This window comes from Diadema antillarum, unplaced genomic scaffold (genome assembly GCF_040938485.1).
Source record: "Diadema antillarum isolate AM-2024a unplaced genomic scaffold, OU_Dant_1.0 seq00000086_RagTag, whole genome shotgun sequence".
In the NCBI taxonomy this organism is placed as follows: domain Eukaryota; kingdom Metazoa; phylum Echinodermata; class Echinoidea; order Diadematoida; family Diadematidae; genus Diadema; species Diadema antillarum.
Window position 1 is genome coordinate 546,669 of NW_027271178.1, and position 16,058 is coordinate 562,726.

The 16,058-nt window shown below is 38.2% G+C and overlaps 1 protein-coding gene across 21 annotated transcripts in view; it reads right to left on the bottom strand.

Moving 5' to 3' along the window:
* Nucleotides 1-2,826: 2,826 nt before the first annotated feature.
* LOC139726523 (uncharacterized) overlaps nucleotides 2,827-16,058 on the bottom strand; it is a 48,522-nt gene continuing 35,290 nt past the window's right edge. For 14 of the 21 annotated variants that reach the window (XM_071637502.1, XM_071637499.1, XM_071637498.1 and 11 more), the window contains 10 exons: nucleotides 14,260-14,533; nucleotides 12,404-12,600; nucleotides 12,308-12,331; nucleotides 11,948-12,211; nucleotides 11,252-11,899; nucleotides 10,889-11,107; nucleotides 9,105-9,384; nucleotides 6,771-6,940; nucleotides 5,978-6,156; nucleotides 2,827-5,050 (listed from right to left, as the gene is read on the bottom strand). In XM_071637502.1, the coding sequence (XP_071493603.1) occupies nucleotides 4,877-5,050; nucleotides 5,978-6,156; nucleotides 6,771-6,940; nucleotides 9,105-9,384; nucleotides 10,889-11,107; nucleotides 11,252-11,899; nucleotides 11,948-12,211; nucleotides 12,308-12,331; nucleotides 12,404-12,600; nucleotides 14,260-14,533 (2,429 nt within the window). In that variant the 3' untranslated portion in view covers nucleotides 2,827-4,876. Of the gene's footprint in view, nucleotides 5,051-5,977; nucleotides 6,157-6,770; nucleotides 6,941-9,104; nucleotides 9,385-10,888; nucleotides 11,108-11,251; nucleotides 11,900-11,923; nucleotides 12,212-12,307; nucleotides 12,332-12,379; nucleotides 12,601-14,259; nucleotides 14,534-16,058 lie in introns of all 21 variants that reach the window. The other 7 variants (XM_071637488.1, XM_071637485.1, XM_071637486.1 and 4 more) reach the window with 7 other exon arrangements.

Genomic DNA, 16,058 nt, shown 5'->3' on the forward strand with positions numbered 1-16,058 from the left:
TTTTTTTTTTTTAGTATTTGGCACACCCACCATACCACACCTCCAGAAAAAAAAAATCATGACCATATCGCCCTTAACTGTACGACAGTGCTCTATGGAGATTTATGTCATATGCAGTTGAATTCAAATAGAAACGAAACACGTTTTCAGGAATATTCGTCATAAAAAGAACCTAACATCCACTAACGTGTAATGAAAGTAAAGTCGGTTTAACTTTGTGAAGGAGGAAAATAAGGCCGGAAGCTTTGATGTTCTTGCGGGGGAACTTTGGCTTTTTTTAACGGTATGACGTCAGTATATTATTATACAGTACCACATGCTTGGTAGACATCTGTTCTTTCTGTCAATCTCTCACCACTGGTGGGGGCGCTGTGACATAATGGTTACGACTCCCAACGATACAACGCTGTAGGGTAGTAATAATGTTAGGGCCCTCTGGTAGAGCAGTGGCAACACTGAAGAGGCTACCCTTGATAAAAAAAGACCCTATTACTATTACTATTAGTATTAGTATTACTATTACTATTACTATTAGTATTACTACTACTATTAGTATTAGTACTACTATTACTATCACTATCACTATACTAATACTAATACTATTACTATTACTACTACTACCACTATTGCTAATATTATAGCTATTACTATTACTATTACTATTACTATTACTATTACTATTACTATTACTATTACTATTACTACATGGTGAAAACCCCCTGGTCAAAGGATGAAACGCGCATGAACATGATTTGAGTACGACTGTTCATATGGCAGTACCGCTTTCCTCTTTTTGGTTGCAAAATACTTCACAAAGTAGCTGTGAAAGAATGTAATTCAGAAGATATCTTGAATCTTAGTTGCAAGTTGGTTGGAAACACGATGAAGAAGAAGGTTGGATAACACGTCTGTCTACTGATTTGTGTATCTTAAATTAGATGACTTATTGTGTAGTAAATTAAGTCTCTTAAGTATGTTGTAATGTAGATTCTTGAGCTATATGTCACTTCTGTTGTTTGCATCTGATTTGTATTCTGGTCACGAATAATTTTATGTTTGATCCACCCAATATGTCATGAATTAAATTACGCTGCTGTAGCCTGCCTCGCATAGTTCGCAATCCGGTATCTTTGTCTACTTATTTCTTCCGAGGCGTAACGCAACTGTGGGGGAGAGAGTGTGTTAGTTTATGCTTTAGGTGAAAAACAAAGTCTAAAAGCACGCTGACTTAGCCATTCTTTTTTGGCTTAGAATTTCAGTTGAATTCTCTTGGTGGGTAGTTCTAAACTAGACACTTACGTCTGACTTTATATTCATATTACATTGCATTGGAAGAACAATCATATGTTATGCTGACAAGTACTTGCACTGGTAAAACCTTTGCAACACCGACATTACTTTATTAGGTGAATGCAAAACAAAAAATGTCGTATGCGAATGTGTGTACATGTGTGGGTGTGTGTGTGTGTGTGCGTGCGCGTGCGAGAGTGTCCTGTGCGTCCTGTGTGTGAATACATACCTCCGTCTGGGGTAGTATACATATAGAAATCAACTTTGCAGGCATTGAGAACAAAAAGAGTATGTGTGTATGTGTGTATGATTGATGAATGTATGGTCATGCTGATGGGCATGGCGGTAGAAACTTCTTCGTTCTGGTATGTCGGATTTTTATTATGTTATTATATTATTTTTTATTTTTAGAAGCGAGTACGTGTACTTGTGAATTTGTCATCTTTTTTAATTGAATCCTGCCGGACATTGATGATCGTGAACATAGACAGAGTGATCCTATCAAATTTATTAAGACACTAAATGCTCGCCTTTAGCTTCTGAGAACATGGAATTGAAGGCTATTGCGCCAGTGTTTGATCGGTGTAATGTATCATGTCACGGGGATTATAACAGTTGGTAAGAATAACCCACAGACACATCTTATTTTACGCTGTCTTGTAACAACGTAACGTTTTCATACATGTCATGCAGCCTTTTGATTTCAGAGCTACCAAGTTTCACCGATTCTCTAGAAGGCTCCTTAAAAATTTGGAAATCTCTTCATATCACACACAATAATCTTCGTAAAGAAATATAAATATAAAGAAATCGTTCGTGGCTCGGGTATCAGCTATTTCTATCAAGATGCATATAACGTCCAAGTATATCCCTGGTGACTTTTTGAAATCCCCTTGATTTTGATAGGTGAAAACTGGCAGCCCTGTCTCTCCTCTGCCTCCTCCTCCTCCTCCTTTCTCTCTCTCTTTCTACCAACTTATCTATCTATATCTTATATAATTGTTTGTTATCTATATCTATTGATCTATCTATATCTACTCATTTATCTATATCTAGCTATACCTACCTACCTATCTCTGTACTGTTCTTTGATTTCTAGTCAAATATGATCAAAGAAGACATTTATTTAATTATTTATCTATATCTATTTACCTATTTATTTATCTATTTATCTATTTATTTATCTATCTATCTATTTATCTATCTATCTATCTATCTATTTATCTATCTATATATCTATTTATTTATCTATCTATCTATTTATCTATCTATCTATCTATCCATCTATCTATCTATCTATTTATCCATCTATCTAGCTATCTATCTATCTATTTATCGATCTATCTATTTATCTATTTATCTCTGTACTGTTCTTTGAGTTCTAGTCAAATATAATCACAGAATCACCAAGGAACACTTATTCCCCTCAAAATAAAAGGAACACCCTTCAAACAGGTCACATAAGATTGAGGCTGTTTAGTCACGTGACAATGTACAAGGACTCATGACAAAAAAAAAAGACCAGTGACAAACATGTTTTCATATGCAGGAAAAGACACAGTAAATGATCAGTTTAATATTTCATTTCTTTGAAGGAGATTACATCATTCAATGAAATTTTCCATAATAGAACGGACACTGATTTCGCTATATTCTTAACGAGTGCGGGAGCGCGATTTGATATAACGCAACTATTTGAAACTCCGTAGGATTTTTTTTCCTGATATCCAAGTTACCAGATTAAACAACACAGGACTTTTTTTCCATTTTTAAACAAGAAATTCGAGTTGCTAAATCAAGAAATAAAGAAAAAGCTTCAATGAATTGGTACTTTGCGATATCAACGTTTGTCTTTGTTTTTGTTTCAACATGTTCAAATTAGCATCTTCCGATCATTCTCCTTTTTTTTAAGTTTTGACAAAAGCAATTCTAATCTGCTAATTGAAGAAGAAAGAGTTGGCTGAATTCCATTGTCAAGCAAGGTCCGGGTAACACATTGTTATTTGTAAAAGACACAGACCGATATTACATCTGTCGCTGTCTTATCCTCGTTGTTGTTTTTAAGAGAGAAAGAAAACCAAATGAGAGAAAATACAGATTTTTTACAAAACAAACCGCATCAGACTATCAGACGTAGCAGTGGTACGACTGTCAAACTCTCTTCTCTATCAAACAAATCCAAGCAATGCCTTTGCCTTATTCTCGTGCGTCGGACTTTTGAGTTTATACAGGCTACACATTGTCAATAAAAACGCAAACTAAACTCCTCAAAATAAGTTCTGCAATCAAAGTTTGATATATCATATTTCTCTTATACCCTCATTATCTTTATTAAACATGACATCGTAAGAAAGCCTGGTTAATTATCTTTAAAATGACACCTCACTTGCTATGATTAGTGATTTCTTTGAATGTGTAAAACAGCTGAGTATGGGGACAGATTAAAAGTGAAAAGTCGCAACAATTCTGCTATTCATAGTGTAGAGTTTGGATGAAAAAGGCACTGGAGTAAGCAATGCTGAAATGGGAGCATTTTTTTTTTTTTTTTTTTGGGGGGGGGGGGGGTTCAAAAACTCCCATTTCCTAGACATTAGATGACTGTTTTGTCAACCTCTATGTTGAATTTTAATCTGCAGAAACTACTGTAGTTTATAATTCATGGATATTGGAATCTAATGATAATCTCATAATGCATTCTTTTCAAGCACATTTCCTTGCCTGAAACGACAAAGCAAATGCGAACTATACTGTTTGACATAACACGTTTGCTCTATTTTGCAACATTTCACATTTGACCATTCCTCATACTCAGTCATACTGTGCATTTCAGGAATGCATAATGTAAACAAGTGAGTTATCATTGTAAAGAAAATTAATCAGGCTTTCTTATGCTGTCACACTTTAATGAAATGATATAGTTTGAAGAGAAATATTATTCATCAAATTAGAATTGCGGGACTTTTTTGAGGAGTTTATATGAATACAGATGAGTCTTGCTCAACTTCAAAGCTCAATTCAGATGCCTGCAAATGCCGAATCTGTAAAATAATAAAGATACTTAGCAGAATTTTCAAGACCAATATGCCGGTTTTCATCATGTCCTCATTTCTCAAGTCATACTACAAGCGGTACAGTGTCTGATACGATTACCTTGGTCACCTTGTGGTCAAGTATTCAGTAGTTTTTAAAACGTGATACTTTTTTAACCTCATGTGATTACCAGTATTTAATCTTGAATATTCAAAATTTGTTTGTGTAGCGTGAGTAACCGAAATGCACGGCTCTATCCGTTTTTGAATGCTCTACATGTTACAAGCACCAGTTTTCGATTCTCTACGATAGTGCCAACTTTTATTACTTTGTCTTTATTTTCTCAAATGGAAAAGTTTTCCAGTCAAAAACGTCACACTGACGTCATGACTACCGCGCTTTGTTTTCAATGTTCCGAATGGAAATAAAGCATAGTATTACATTATTTTAATTCTAATTAGGATGAAAAAAAAAGGAAGCAATGTGGACCCAGACATGTCAAGATATCTTTTTGTCGAGTGGAAGTTAGTATGCCACTGCCTATTGTCGTCGCCGATTACCAGGCGGCATGATCCTGGCATTCCACGTAGTCGCAGGAGCAGCTGGTGATCATCGGCACGGTCAGGAGCTCCGTGGAGCCGTCCGGGCACGACATCAGGCGCGTCTCGTCCACGGTGGTCGGTCGACAACAGGAGCACTCCTCCACCATCTTGAGTCTGCCGTCTACCACCTGGTGGTCGAGACACGCCGGAGGGAGAGGAGGGGAGATCGGGAGTGTGACGAGAACGTAAAATGTGATACATTCAAATAATGTGCATGCAGACAATGTCACTACTTTATCAATAGAATACTGTAAAACGAGGAATGTTCGCGTGCATTTTAATTTCGCGAAATTTCGCGAGCGCCAATATTCGCGAAATTAAATGCAAGCGAAATTTCTTGTCTACACTATATGCATGGACGCCAGTGGCAATTCGCGAAAATTTCATGCCACGAAAAAGGCTGTCGGCTCCAATTCGCGAAAATTTCGTGCCGCGAATATATCATGTTTTACAGAGTAAACAAAACAGTAACACTTCTACTACTACTACTACTGATAATAATAATGAATATGATAATATTCAATAATACTTATAAAGCTCTTAAATCTGTTAAAGATACTGTTTAATAAACCATAATAGTAAACGGTTTATTGTAGAAACAATTTTAGAATAACTGTTGCTCACATTATGTATATTCAACAATGCTTGACATTGATTATGATGATTAACATTTTTACATTGCTTGTTTCTATCCCTAACCTACATTTTAGAACTATTTTGAAGCACTAAAGCTGGGTTTTTGTTTCACCTGCAGATGGTAAAAAATGCCTTCAATACTAGCTTTTCTAAGTGAATTTATACAAAAAATACTTCAATTTAAATACAGCATCTAATTGCAACTGATTGACTAATTGCCCTACATCGACGTAAAGGGCAATTTGTCAATCAGTTGCAATGAAAACATCTCGACAGAAGAATTTCATGAATTTGAACAGCATCTAATTACCAAAATTGTGATGCACATGCCCGGGAAAAAAATATTAAATAGACAGACAGAAACTCCTCTTATAAGAATCAGCATTATTCAGTTCAGTGATGAATATCTTTTTAATCACCTCATGGTTGAATCTGCGCGATGAAGGACAATAACCGGAGCACGAACGTAGATAGAGCGGCTCGAGCAGGGTGCAGTTCTTGTAGGTTATCACTGTCGCTTTCTCGTCGGTCTTCACGGAACAGGGCTCGCAGATTCCCTCGGATGGGGTCGTACTCTCTCCGTATTTGGTGGTGGGCTCTACACACAAACAAACAAATAAACAAGCAAACAAACATTATGGAAAGTTATTTACGATGGAGAATGATAGCACAATTTTGTGAGCATCAATTACTGATTTTGGCGCTTCGTATGTAGTCTTGACATATATATTATCAATATTTTCTAACTTACAAATGGAGTGTATAATCTGGCTGCCAACTGGCAGTTAAAGGCCCAAATTCACGAAGGTGGTACAATCTTTATCCACAATTTTGAACCATGAACCAAAGCTTTTACCAACTTTGTGAATTCGAGCCTTTGGGTCACATCATATTCTTTAATTTTTTTCTCACATTCTGATATAAATGTAGTAATTCATAGTGCCCCCAGGGAAATCGAGGAAATTTCAATGATAACGAGTTATTTCACAAGGGCCGATATCAAGACGATTGTGCCCGTAAGCATGGTAATAGTCCTACACAAAAAACACAAAAACTTGAGTAGTATTGTATAAGTTATGGTCACTGAATCAATCAAGGGGCATATGATACGCATATCAAATATACTGTACGTATACGTATGATATACGATAAGGAACCTGTGTCCCCTTTCGATACACACAGTGAGCTCCAAACTCGGGAGTTTTCGCTCACCTGGAGTGTGGGTTGGCGTTTCCGACGGTGTTTCTGAGGGTGTTTCCGAGGGTGTTTTTGGTGGGGTAACCGAGGGCGTTTCCTCTGGTCTGGTCGTTGGTACGGTGGGCTCCGGTGGCTCCGTGGTGAAGCAAGTCACACCCACTGTGACATTTCGACAGCACAAGAACCTGCGGACAGAGTGTGTAAGGCTCTATAACATAAAGCTTCCTGCCAATGTTACAGTACGTGCAAATTGTCATGGGTTCAATATGAAGAGTGGTCCATACTGCCATGAGCTTGCTTTCTTCTACATGACATACCGACTTTTTCCCATCCTATTCGCACTCTTTTTCTCGCTTTGTTTTGTTTTGTTTTTGTTTGTTTGTTTGTTTGTTTGTTTTTTTTTGGGGGGGGAGGTCTTTTGCTTATTTGTTAAACTCTGGTCTTGAGTGTGATTTGTAACTGATGGTGTCATTTTTTGACGTTAATGGTTAATGACAGATTTTTGTCAACGATATCCCTTTTGGATGAATAGTTGTGCATTTTGTTCTACTATTTGGTATGTGTCATTAGCCTTTAATCATTTCTTTTTCCTGCTGTCCCAAGGGAACTTCTTTCGAAACGCTTTGTTTCAACAACCCTACACATTCTTGAGGCGTCAATGTTCAAATTTGAGAAAATGTAACTTCCGTGGTTAAAGTTCAGTCCGGTATGATGTAAGTGATGAAAATTGGTATTTTATTATACTAAGCTTTGGTTGCTGATATTTTTTTTTTGTCATTGTATTTGTTTGGAATCACACAATCCAGAAAAATATAGGAAAAATAATTAAGCATCTCTACAAGGTTCTCTGCCCATGCTGTATAGACTAAACCCGGGCTTCGTATTCAGAAAGTGATATGAAAGTTCCTGAGTATATTAAGTGTCACATGGTGGTGATACTTTTTGAGACTTCCGTTTGTTCACAACACAAGTTCTTGGTATATAATATTATATACACATATAATTCATTTCATTTCATTTCATTTCCCACGAAAGTATACAATATGACATTTGCAAATAAACAAAGTAAAGTACAATGTGACTTTTTCATATTCAAATGAGATTTAAATGTACGCCATTTTTTTATAATGAAACAAAACATACTATTTGGTAAAGAAATGCATGGGCAAACTGTAACTGAATCGTAACAAAGAACAAAAGTCGGAAATGGAGGGGACTGCTAAAAAGCTTAGCTTGTAGAATGCAGTCCCCTCGTGAGTAGTTAATTGTAGTAGTAATCAAACGAATAGTCTCTAAATTGATATTTCATGTTACGTTTATACATAATATTATACGGGACTTCATCTGCAATAATAATTATATGTCATAAGTTTTCTGCTCAGTGCATGAGTTGACTGTCCTGATTTCAAAATATAGTTTCAACTGAGTCACCTTCAATAGGGATGTAGTGTTTCCAATTCTTGCATTTTTTTCGAGAGCTAGTTTGGGTTGATCTTTACTCTGTTCTTACGTTAGCGTCAGTAGAACAGACGCATACACCATAAGAGAAAAAATGAAACACTCGATCTTTTATATCAATTATTCCTCAGACGTCATTTCATAACCTCAACAAAAGAAAACTAATTGATAGCTGTAGTATAAACGATACAATGTCAAAGGATATTTGTTGCTTGTTGTTATTACATATGTATCAATTAGTTTTCAATAGTATTGCCGGTGTTTACAAGCAACATTTGTCAAGAAAAAAAGAAAAGAAAGATAACTAAGTTCTCTCACATTACCACGAAACATTTAACAGTGCGAAAATGATTACAATAATATTGATATTATCATTAGTTTAACATCTCATATCTGAAAAGATTATCAACGGCTAAATGAATAAATCGAGAACAGGCCTAATCTTTGAATAGAAGATGAAATGACGTCTGAGGAATAAATGATGTAAAAGATCGAGTGTTTCATTTTTTCTCTTATGGCGTAAGCGTCTGTTCTACTGACGCTAACGTAAGAACAGAGTAAAGATCAACCCAAACTGGCAACGTCAATGCTTACTCGCCTTCAATGAAATGCCTTGAACCTCAAAAGAACACGATCGCGGTCGTGTTTTTGTTTACTCGAAATCGTCATACAGGTATTGTTTGTGGGTCTTACAAAGTGTAGCTATTTGCAATGTAAGATTTTTATACTCCACTTGTTAGATAAACTTCCGGCATTCCGATTTATCTTTTGTGATAACTTTTCTTTTTTTTACCGAGGTCGACGGCTGTTGATTAGCTATAACGTCCTAAAAGTGAGTAACCTAGAGGCTGAACACCTTGTTATTGGCAGGAAACTCAGAAGTACCCCTACCTCACACGATAGTCCAGACAGATAGGTTGTGCGTCGGAGTGGAAGCACTTGAGCCCCTCCTTCACGTCACACGTTAGGTCCTGTCCGACATCGTCCGCATCAAGGTAGGGCGGGGTAGACATCTGGCACTCGATGTCGACGGGGTTTTCGCAGATGTCCATCTCTTGACGGCAGTCGCCGATGAGTTCGAATTCGCCGAGGTCATACGGCGTAACTTTCCCGCCTCCGGCTTCATCGTCGCACCAGGGAGTCCACTCGCAGATCGTTTCGTTGCGGCATTCTTGGGATAACATTTTGAATAGTGATTGTCATTATCATTATTATTATCATTGTTATTTTATCATTATTGTCGTTATTATCATTATTATTATTGTTGTTATTATCATTATTATTGTTATCATTCATTTCATTCATTTCTGACGAAAGTATACAATATGACATTTGCATATAAACAAAGTAAAGCACAATGTGACTTTTGCATATTCAAATGTGATTTGAATGCACGCCACTATTATTATTATTACTACTATTATTACAACAACTACTACTACTACTACTATTACTATTATTTGTGAGAGAGAAGGGAGATTGGAAATATTCTTTAAAATCAAATCGTTGTTTAATAGCGGATAGCAGTAAAAATTAATGTTGCAGAGTTACTCCAAAACCTGCTGTAAAAATTCCATAATGTCTAGATATATCGGAAAGTCAACCATTCATTATGAATTGATTTCCCCCGTCACACGCTCTTGCTCTCAAATTTGCTAGAACATAAAAAGAAGTTAGTCTCTTCCCATGGTATGAATGTATCATGATAGGGCATCATCCACATCAAATTCTGCTTTTGATCAAAGTATATTATGCATTATGACGTTGAGCTTTCATACATATTATCGGGGACGGTACTGTTACAAAATTAAAAACTTCTAAATGGACTTTCACGTTTCACTGCTTTTTTGGGAGGGGAAGAGGGGGCATAACTTGTATTAATTTGTATGGATTTGTGACTGTACGTTGAGAAAAAAAGAAAACAACAAAATAGATATAGAAATAAAACTAAACCAAAGCAAAGGCGTCATACACTAAGTCTTTAATGGCCAACTGGTGATCCAATTTAGAGTACCTTATTATCAATATAGAGTATTCATTTTCGATTGTTATAATTGTTGTGACAGTATGTGCATTTAAAGATACCATAACCTCCCTGAAAACGAATACATAATGCATAAAACCGTATCAGGGCAATTACCCTCCCCTCGACATATTTCCTCTTCCTCCTCCTCCCCCCCCCCCCCCATATTGTTATTGATAAGGTTAGAGTAAAGATTAGGGTTAGGGTTAGGTTTAAGGCTATAGTTTGGGTTAGGGTTAGGATTAGGTTCAGAATTAGGGTTACGGTCAGCGGAACAGTCTGGGGTAGTTGCCCAGGGGGTCATCGCTTTAGAACTTCAGAAAACAAAATGTGGCTATATTATTTTTATTTATTTCGAGATACCATGGTGGAGGGGAAAAAAGGACTAATGATACTGATATAATTGTGACTTCTCCGTTAGGTACGGTAGGATACCTGACATGTGCAAAACTGATTTGAAATAGTCCGCAAGATGGAGGTTTACGCATTGTTAATAAAGTGATTATAAGGTGAAAACATTGAGAAAACAAACATATGGGTCATAATGGTTGATTTCCGTAGACTAATAATATCAAAATTTTTGCCTTAATAATTGACACAAGAAAACTAAATTTTTAGTATAGAATCTAGGCCATGTAGTTAGTTTCAATACCTGGAACTGTCGTAGTCTCTCCTTCAGATGGTGTGGTAGTTCCTGGAACATGTGGTGTTGTAGTTCCAGGAGCAGGTGGGGTTGTAGTTCCTGGAGCAGGTGGTGTTGTAGTTTCTGGACCAGGTGGTGTTGTCGTAACTGGACCAGGTGGTGTAGTAGATCCTGGACTAGGTGGAGTAGTAGTTCCTGGAGCAGGTGGTGTTGTAGTTCCGGGAGCAGGCGGTGTAGTACTTCCTGGAACAGGTGGTGTTATAGTTCCGGGAGTAGGTGGTGTTGTAGTTTCTGGAGCAGGTGGTGTTGTTGTGGCTGGAGCAGGTGGAGTAGTAGTTCCTGGAGCAGGTGGTGTAGTAGTTCCTGGAGCAGGTGGTGTTGTAGTTTCTGGACCAGGTGGTGTAGTAGATCCTGGACTAGGTGGAGTAGTAGTTCCTGGAGCAGGTGGTGTTGTAGTTTCTGGAGCAGGTGGTGTTGTTGTGGCTGGAGCAGGTGGAGTAGTAGTTCCTGGAGCAGGTGGTGTTGTAGTTCCGGGAGCAGGTGGGGTTGTAGTTCCTGGAACAGGTGGTGTTGTAGTTTCTGGACCAGGTGGTGTTGTCGTAACTGGACCAGGTGGTGTAGTAGATCCTGGACTAGGTGGAGTAGTAGTTCCTGGAGCAGGTGGTGTTGTAGTTCCGGGAGCAGGCGGTGTAGTACTTCCTGGAACAGGTGGTGTTATAGTTCCGGGAGTAGGTGGTGTTGTAGTTTCTGGAGCAGGTGGTGTTGTTGTGGCTGGAGCAGGTGGAGTAGTAGTTCCTGGAGCAGGTGGTGTTGTAGTTCCTGGAGCAGGTGGTGTCGTAGTTCCTGGAGCAGGTGGGGTTGTAGTTCCTGGAGCAGGTGGTGTTGTAGTTTCTGGACCAGGTGGTGTTGTCGTAACTGGACCAGGTGGTGTAGTAGATCCTGGACTAGGTGGAGTAGTAGTTCCTGGAGCAGGTGGTGTTGTAGTTTCTGGAGCAGGTGGTGTTGTTGTCCCTGGAGCAGGTGGAGTAGTGGTTCCTGGAGCAGGTGGTGTTGTAGTTCCGGGAGCAGGTGGGGTTGTAGTTCCTGGAGCAGGTGGGGTTGTAGTTCCTGGAGAAGGTGGTGTAGTAGTTCCTGGACTAGGTGTTGTTGTACTTCCTGGAACAGGTGGTGTTGTAGTTCCCGGAGCAGGTGGTGTTGTAGTTCCTGGAGCAGGTGGGGTTGTAGTTCCTGGAGCAGGTGGTGTAGTACTTCCTGGACTGGGTGGTGTAGTACTTCCTGGAGCAGGTGGTGTTGTTGTCCCTGGACCAGGTGGTGTAGTAGTTCCTGGAGCAGGTGGTGTAGTAGTTCCTGGACCAGGTGGTGTAGTAGTTCCTGGAGCAGGTGGTGTAGTACTTCCTGGACTGGGTGTTATAGTAGTTCCTGGAGCAGGTGGTGTTGTTGTCCCTGGACCAGGTGGTGTAGTACTTCCTGGAGCAGGTGGGGTTGTAGTTCCTGGAGCAGGTGGTGTTGTCGTCACTGGACCAGGTGGTGTAGTACTTCCAGGACTAGTAGGTGTAGTTTTTTCAACAGGTGGTGTGGTAGTTCCTGGAGCGGGTGGTGTTGTTGTTCCTCTACCTGGTGTTGTAGTTTGTTCACTAGGTGGTGTAGTTGTTTCTCCTTCGGATGGCGTTGTTTCAGGTAAGCATGTTGGTGGCAGCGTTGGTGTGTCGCAGCAATAAAATCTAAGACAAGCAAGGAGAAAATCAAAGGGATGGTTTGCAGCTTTAAACTTCTTTGGAGATTATACACACCTTTGGTAGAAAAGAATTAGCGATGAAAATGAAATCAATAGCCTACTATTGCCAAATAAGATATAGAATTACTTATCCAGGAAGTTTTTCAGTGGATCTGTTTGGGATTAGTTAGGTTTCCATATCTTTTTTTCCTTTTGCAATGCCGTTTCTAAAGCATAACAGTATACCAATCATATCATCTGTGGTATTACTTTTACTGGGAATGCACCTTACAAGCACTGCCTTTTAATATTCCTCCTCATTTCCAGCATTTCCGGACACATATAATATTCTGTAAATGTATCTGTAATTGTGCATTGTGATCGATGTAATTTTTATATTAAATTTCTGTAAAATATTCATATGTTTCTGTTGGAAATTTATTTTTTATTTATTTAGTTTAATATTTATCTATTTCTAATCTTTTGTCAGGGTAGCCCATTCATCAATAAATAGTGGTCTTCCATGGAGCCCTGAATGATATTCATGAACATATGTACATTAAATAGCAAAAAATATATGCAGAAGATAAAACGTAGATACATACTGTACATTGCAAAGTAACATAAAAATACAGTGTATGTTGATTATGCCACAAGAGTTCACCAGAATGCTGACATAACAATAATATTAAAACGCTATTATACAGGAATGATTAGCTAGTCCAGAGTAAATTTGGTGTGTTACTTTATACAAATAACAACTTTGCCTAGACAATCTCTTAAATGAATAATATATGGAAGAAGCTGATCTGATTGAATAATCTAGTTTTTTCCATTCAAGTAAAGAGGATACGATTGGGCTGTACTTGTGACAGTCAGAGTGAAATCTAGGCACACGTAGACTTCCACTGTCTATCAGCCTTGTGGATGTTCATGTACATCACTAGGCTTAACTAAGTGTACCTGAAGGTATGAAGGTGCTAAGTTATGAACGCATTTATATATCATCATCACGCGACTGAACTCGAAACGTTTGTCTAGTGTCATCCATTTAAGACTTCTGAATAAATCAGCCGACGGTGTGTCATATGTTTCGTCCTATATTATTTGTGCTGCCTTCTTTTGAATTTTTTTGTAGCTTAGTTGTATGGGATTGAAATCTGTTTGACCTAACAACAGAACAGTAATCAAATTGTGGTAACACTAGACTGTTATAGAGTAATTTTAAGGATTGTTGGGGCAAAAAAAAAAAGCCTTCGCTCTCTTTATCATACAGACACTTCTCTCGGTACGTTTACATACATTTTCGATTTGTTAAGACCATTTCAGTTCTTCATCTATTAAAACACCTACACATGTGGTGAACTGAACTCTTTTAATCAGACTACCATTTGAAGAGTTTGTTTGCAAAAACCGATAAGTCCAGTTTTGATGATTTTGAAGTACGGTCTCTGTCATAAAGTTTTGCAAGAGCAGTTGATGTGGAATGAAATGGCCTAAAACCAGATTGATTAGGATGTAGTATATCATTCGCATTCAAGATTTCGCTCAGCTGTTGATGTACGGCCTTTTCAATAATTTTACTCACGGTTGGTAAGATTGAGATGGGGCGGTAGTTATAAATATAAAAAAAATGCATTAAAAATGAAACTAATTGATCTCATACCTGATTTGGTAATCCAGACATAGCTGCTGCTCTTTTGTGTGATTACAAACCAATCCAGTCTCCACATCACATATCATGTCTTGACCTATAAACTCCCAATCGTAATGGGGTTCGTCTACCATCTGACATTCCGCAGCTAGTGGATAGTCACAGATTTCCATCTGTGTACGACAATCCTTGATGTACTCAAACTCGCCATCGTCTGATGGCAGGATTTTATCATCATCTGTGCACCAGGGTGTCCATTCGCAAACTGGGGTAGGTGTAGTGCAATCTGCGTTTCAGAAACAAATGTTAAAAATGACTTTATGTTTAGTAATAGGCGCCGCAGATGGTGCGATTATGATGTTTTCACAGATTCAAATATTACTTTGTTTTTGGAATTCCGACACTATACTTATTTTTGTTGAATATCCACGTTTTGAGACTCAGACATGCGTGACAATAAAATTGCGCATTTAATGGCTTTGTACATTCGCTGTTACGTATAAACAATTTCGTAGTTTCCATGATGAAAAATTAGATGTTGCTCTATCCATTCTGAATACTCCAAACGATCATATGTATACCGAGATGCTCACAGTCTCAAACTGTGGGGCCTTTTTGTGTGTCATTTGTAACGAAAAGGACATATCAATGACAAATAAAGTGAACAGGGCCTATAGCTACATTTGGATGATTTTTTCAAGAGTGGCAGATATAGTGATTCGTTCATTGTGTGATTGAGAGCGATTGGCCGTGTAACTTTTGAGATATTTATCTGGAACAGATTTAAAAAAAGGATACCTAAGCTGGGACTCGAACTCGATACCTTCCAGCTAAGTTTCAATCAAATTTCCAGACGTGATCTCTGGCATGGTATGACATATTTATGACCAAATAATAAGATTTTGTGATGCACACTGAATGTCAAAAAAAGTTGGTTGGAAATAAATGTTACCAGCGTGAGTAGACCCTATGTGACTTCAAAAGAACGAGGAGAGGGCATCCCAAATGATATGTTTCATACTGTTTGGAATGTGGATGTCTATATGGAGTCACACAGTACAAGTTCACAGCTTGGTCAAGACAGGGCCATATCAGAGAATTTCTAATTTCCATGGACAGGAAGTAATGACGTCAAGAGGAGGCTTGAGCATCACAAAATTAAATGGTTAAGAAATTTTTGATAGGCAGAAAATAGCAGGGACGGATCCAGGAATTCCGAAAAGAAGGTGGGGTGCCAAATACATTTCTGTTGCCACCTCCGGGCCACCTCCGGGCTTGACAAAAAAAAAAACAGCTTTAGCGTAATTTTCTGCTGCCACTACAATCAGCTGGTAAAGAAGGTTTCTTCAAAAATGAAAGGGGCGTCCGAGAACCTTTTTCACTTTTTCTTTCATTTCTTTTTAAGAAAAATAAGTGGGGCGCCGCCTTTGGATAAAATTATGGAAAAAACGAGCCAACAAGTCAATGGAGCAGACCTTTTGCAGAAACTTCCCAGGAAGTCACCTCACCTGACTAACTTTACATGGGATCCTATGGAATTAGCAAAATACAGGGTGGCCCAAAAAGAACGGAACGCCTAAGATCGCTAATTACAGCAATATTCTTGCAAATATGTCATGATTTTGTACACTATTGGATAGGCCATTCTTTTTCCAATAGAAAGACACCAAGTTCTATGATTTTGGTTAATGCGTTATGATTTAGGACAATTTTTGTGAACCCTTGCAATTTTCAAAATGTGATCATTTTGCACTCTCAGAGATACCGAAATCAGCGATAATTCGGCTTGTCATAGAACCAGCAGCGTTCAC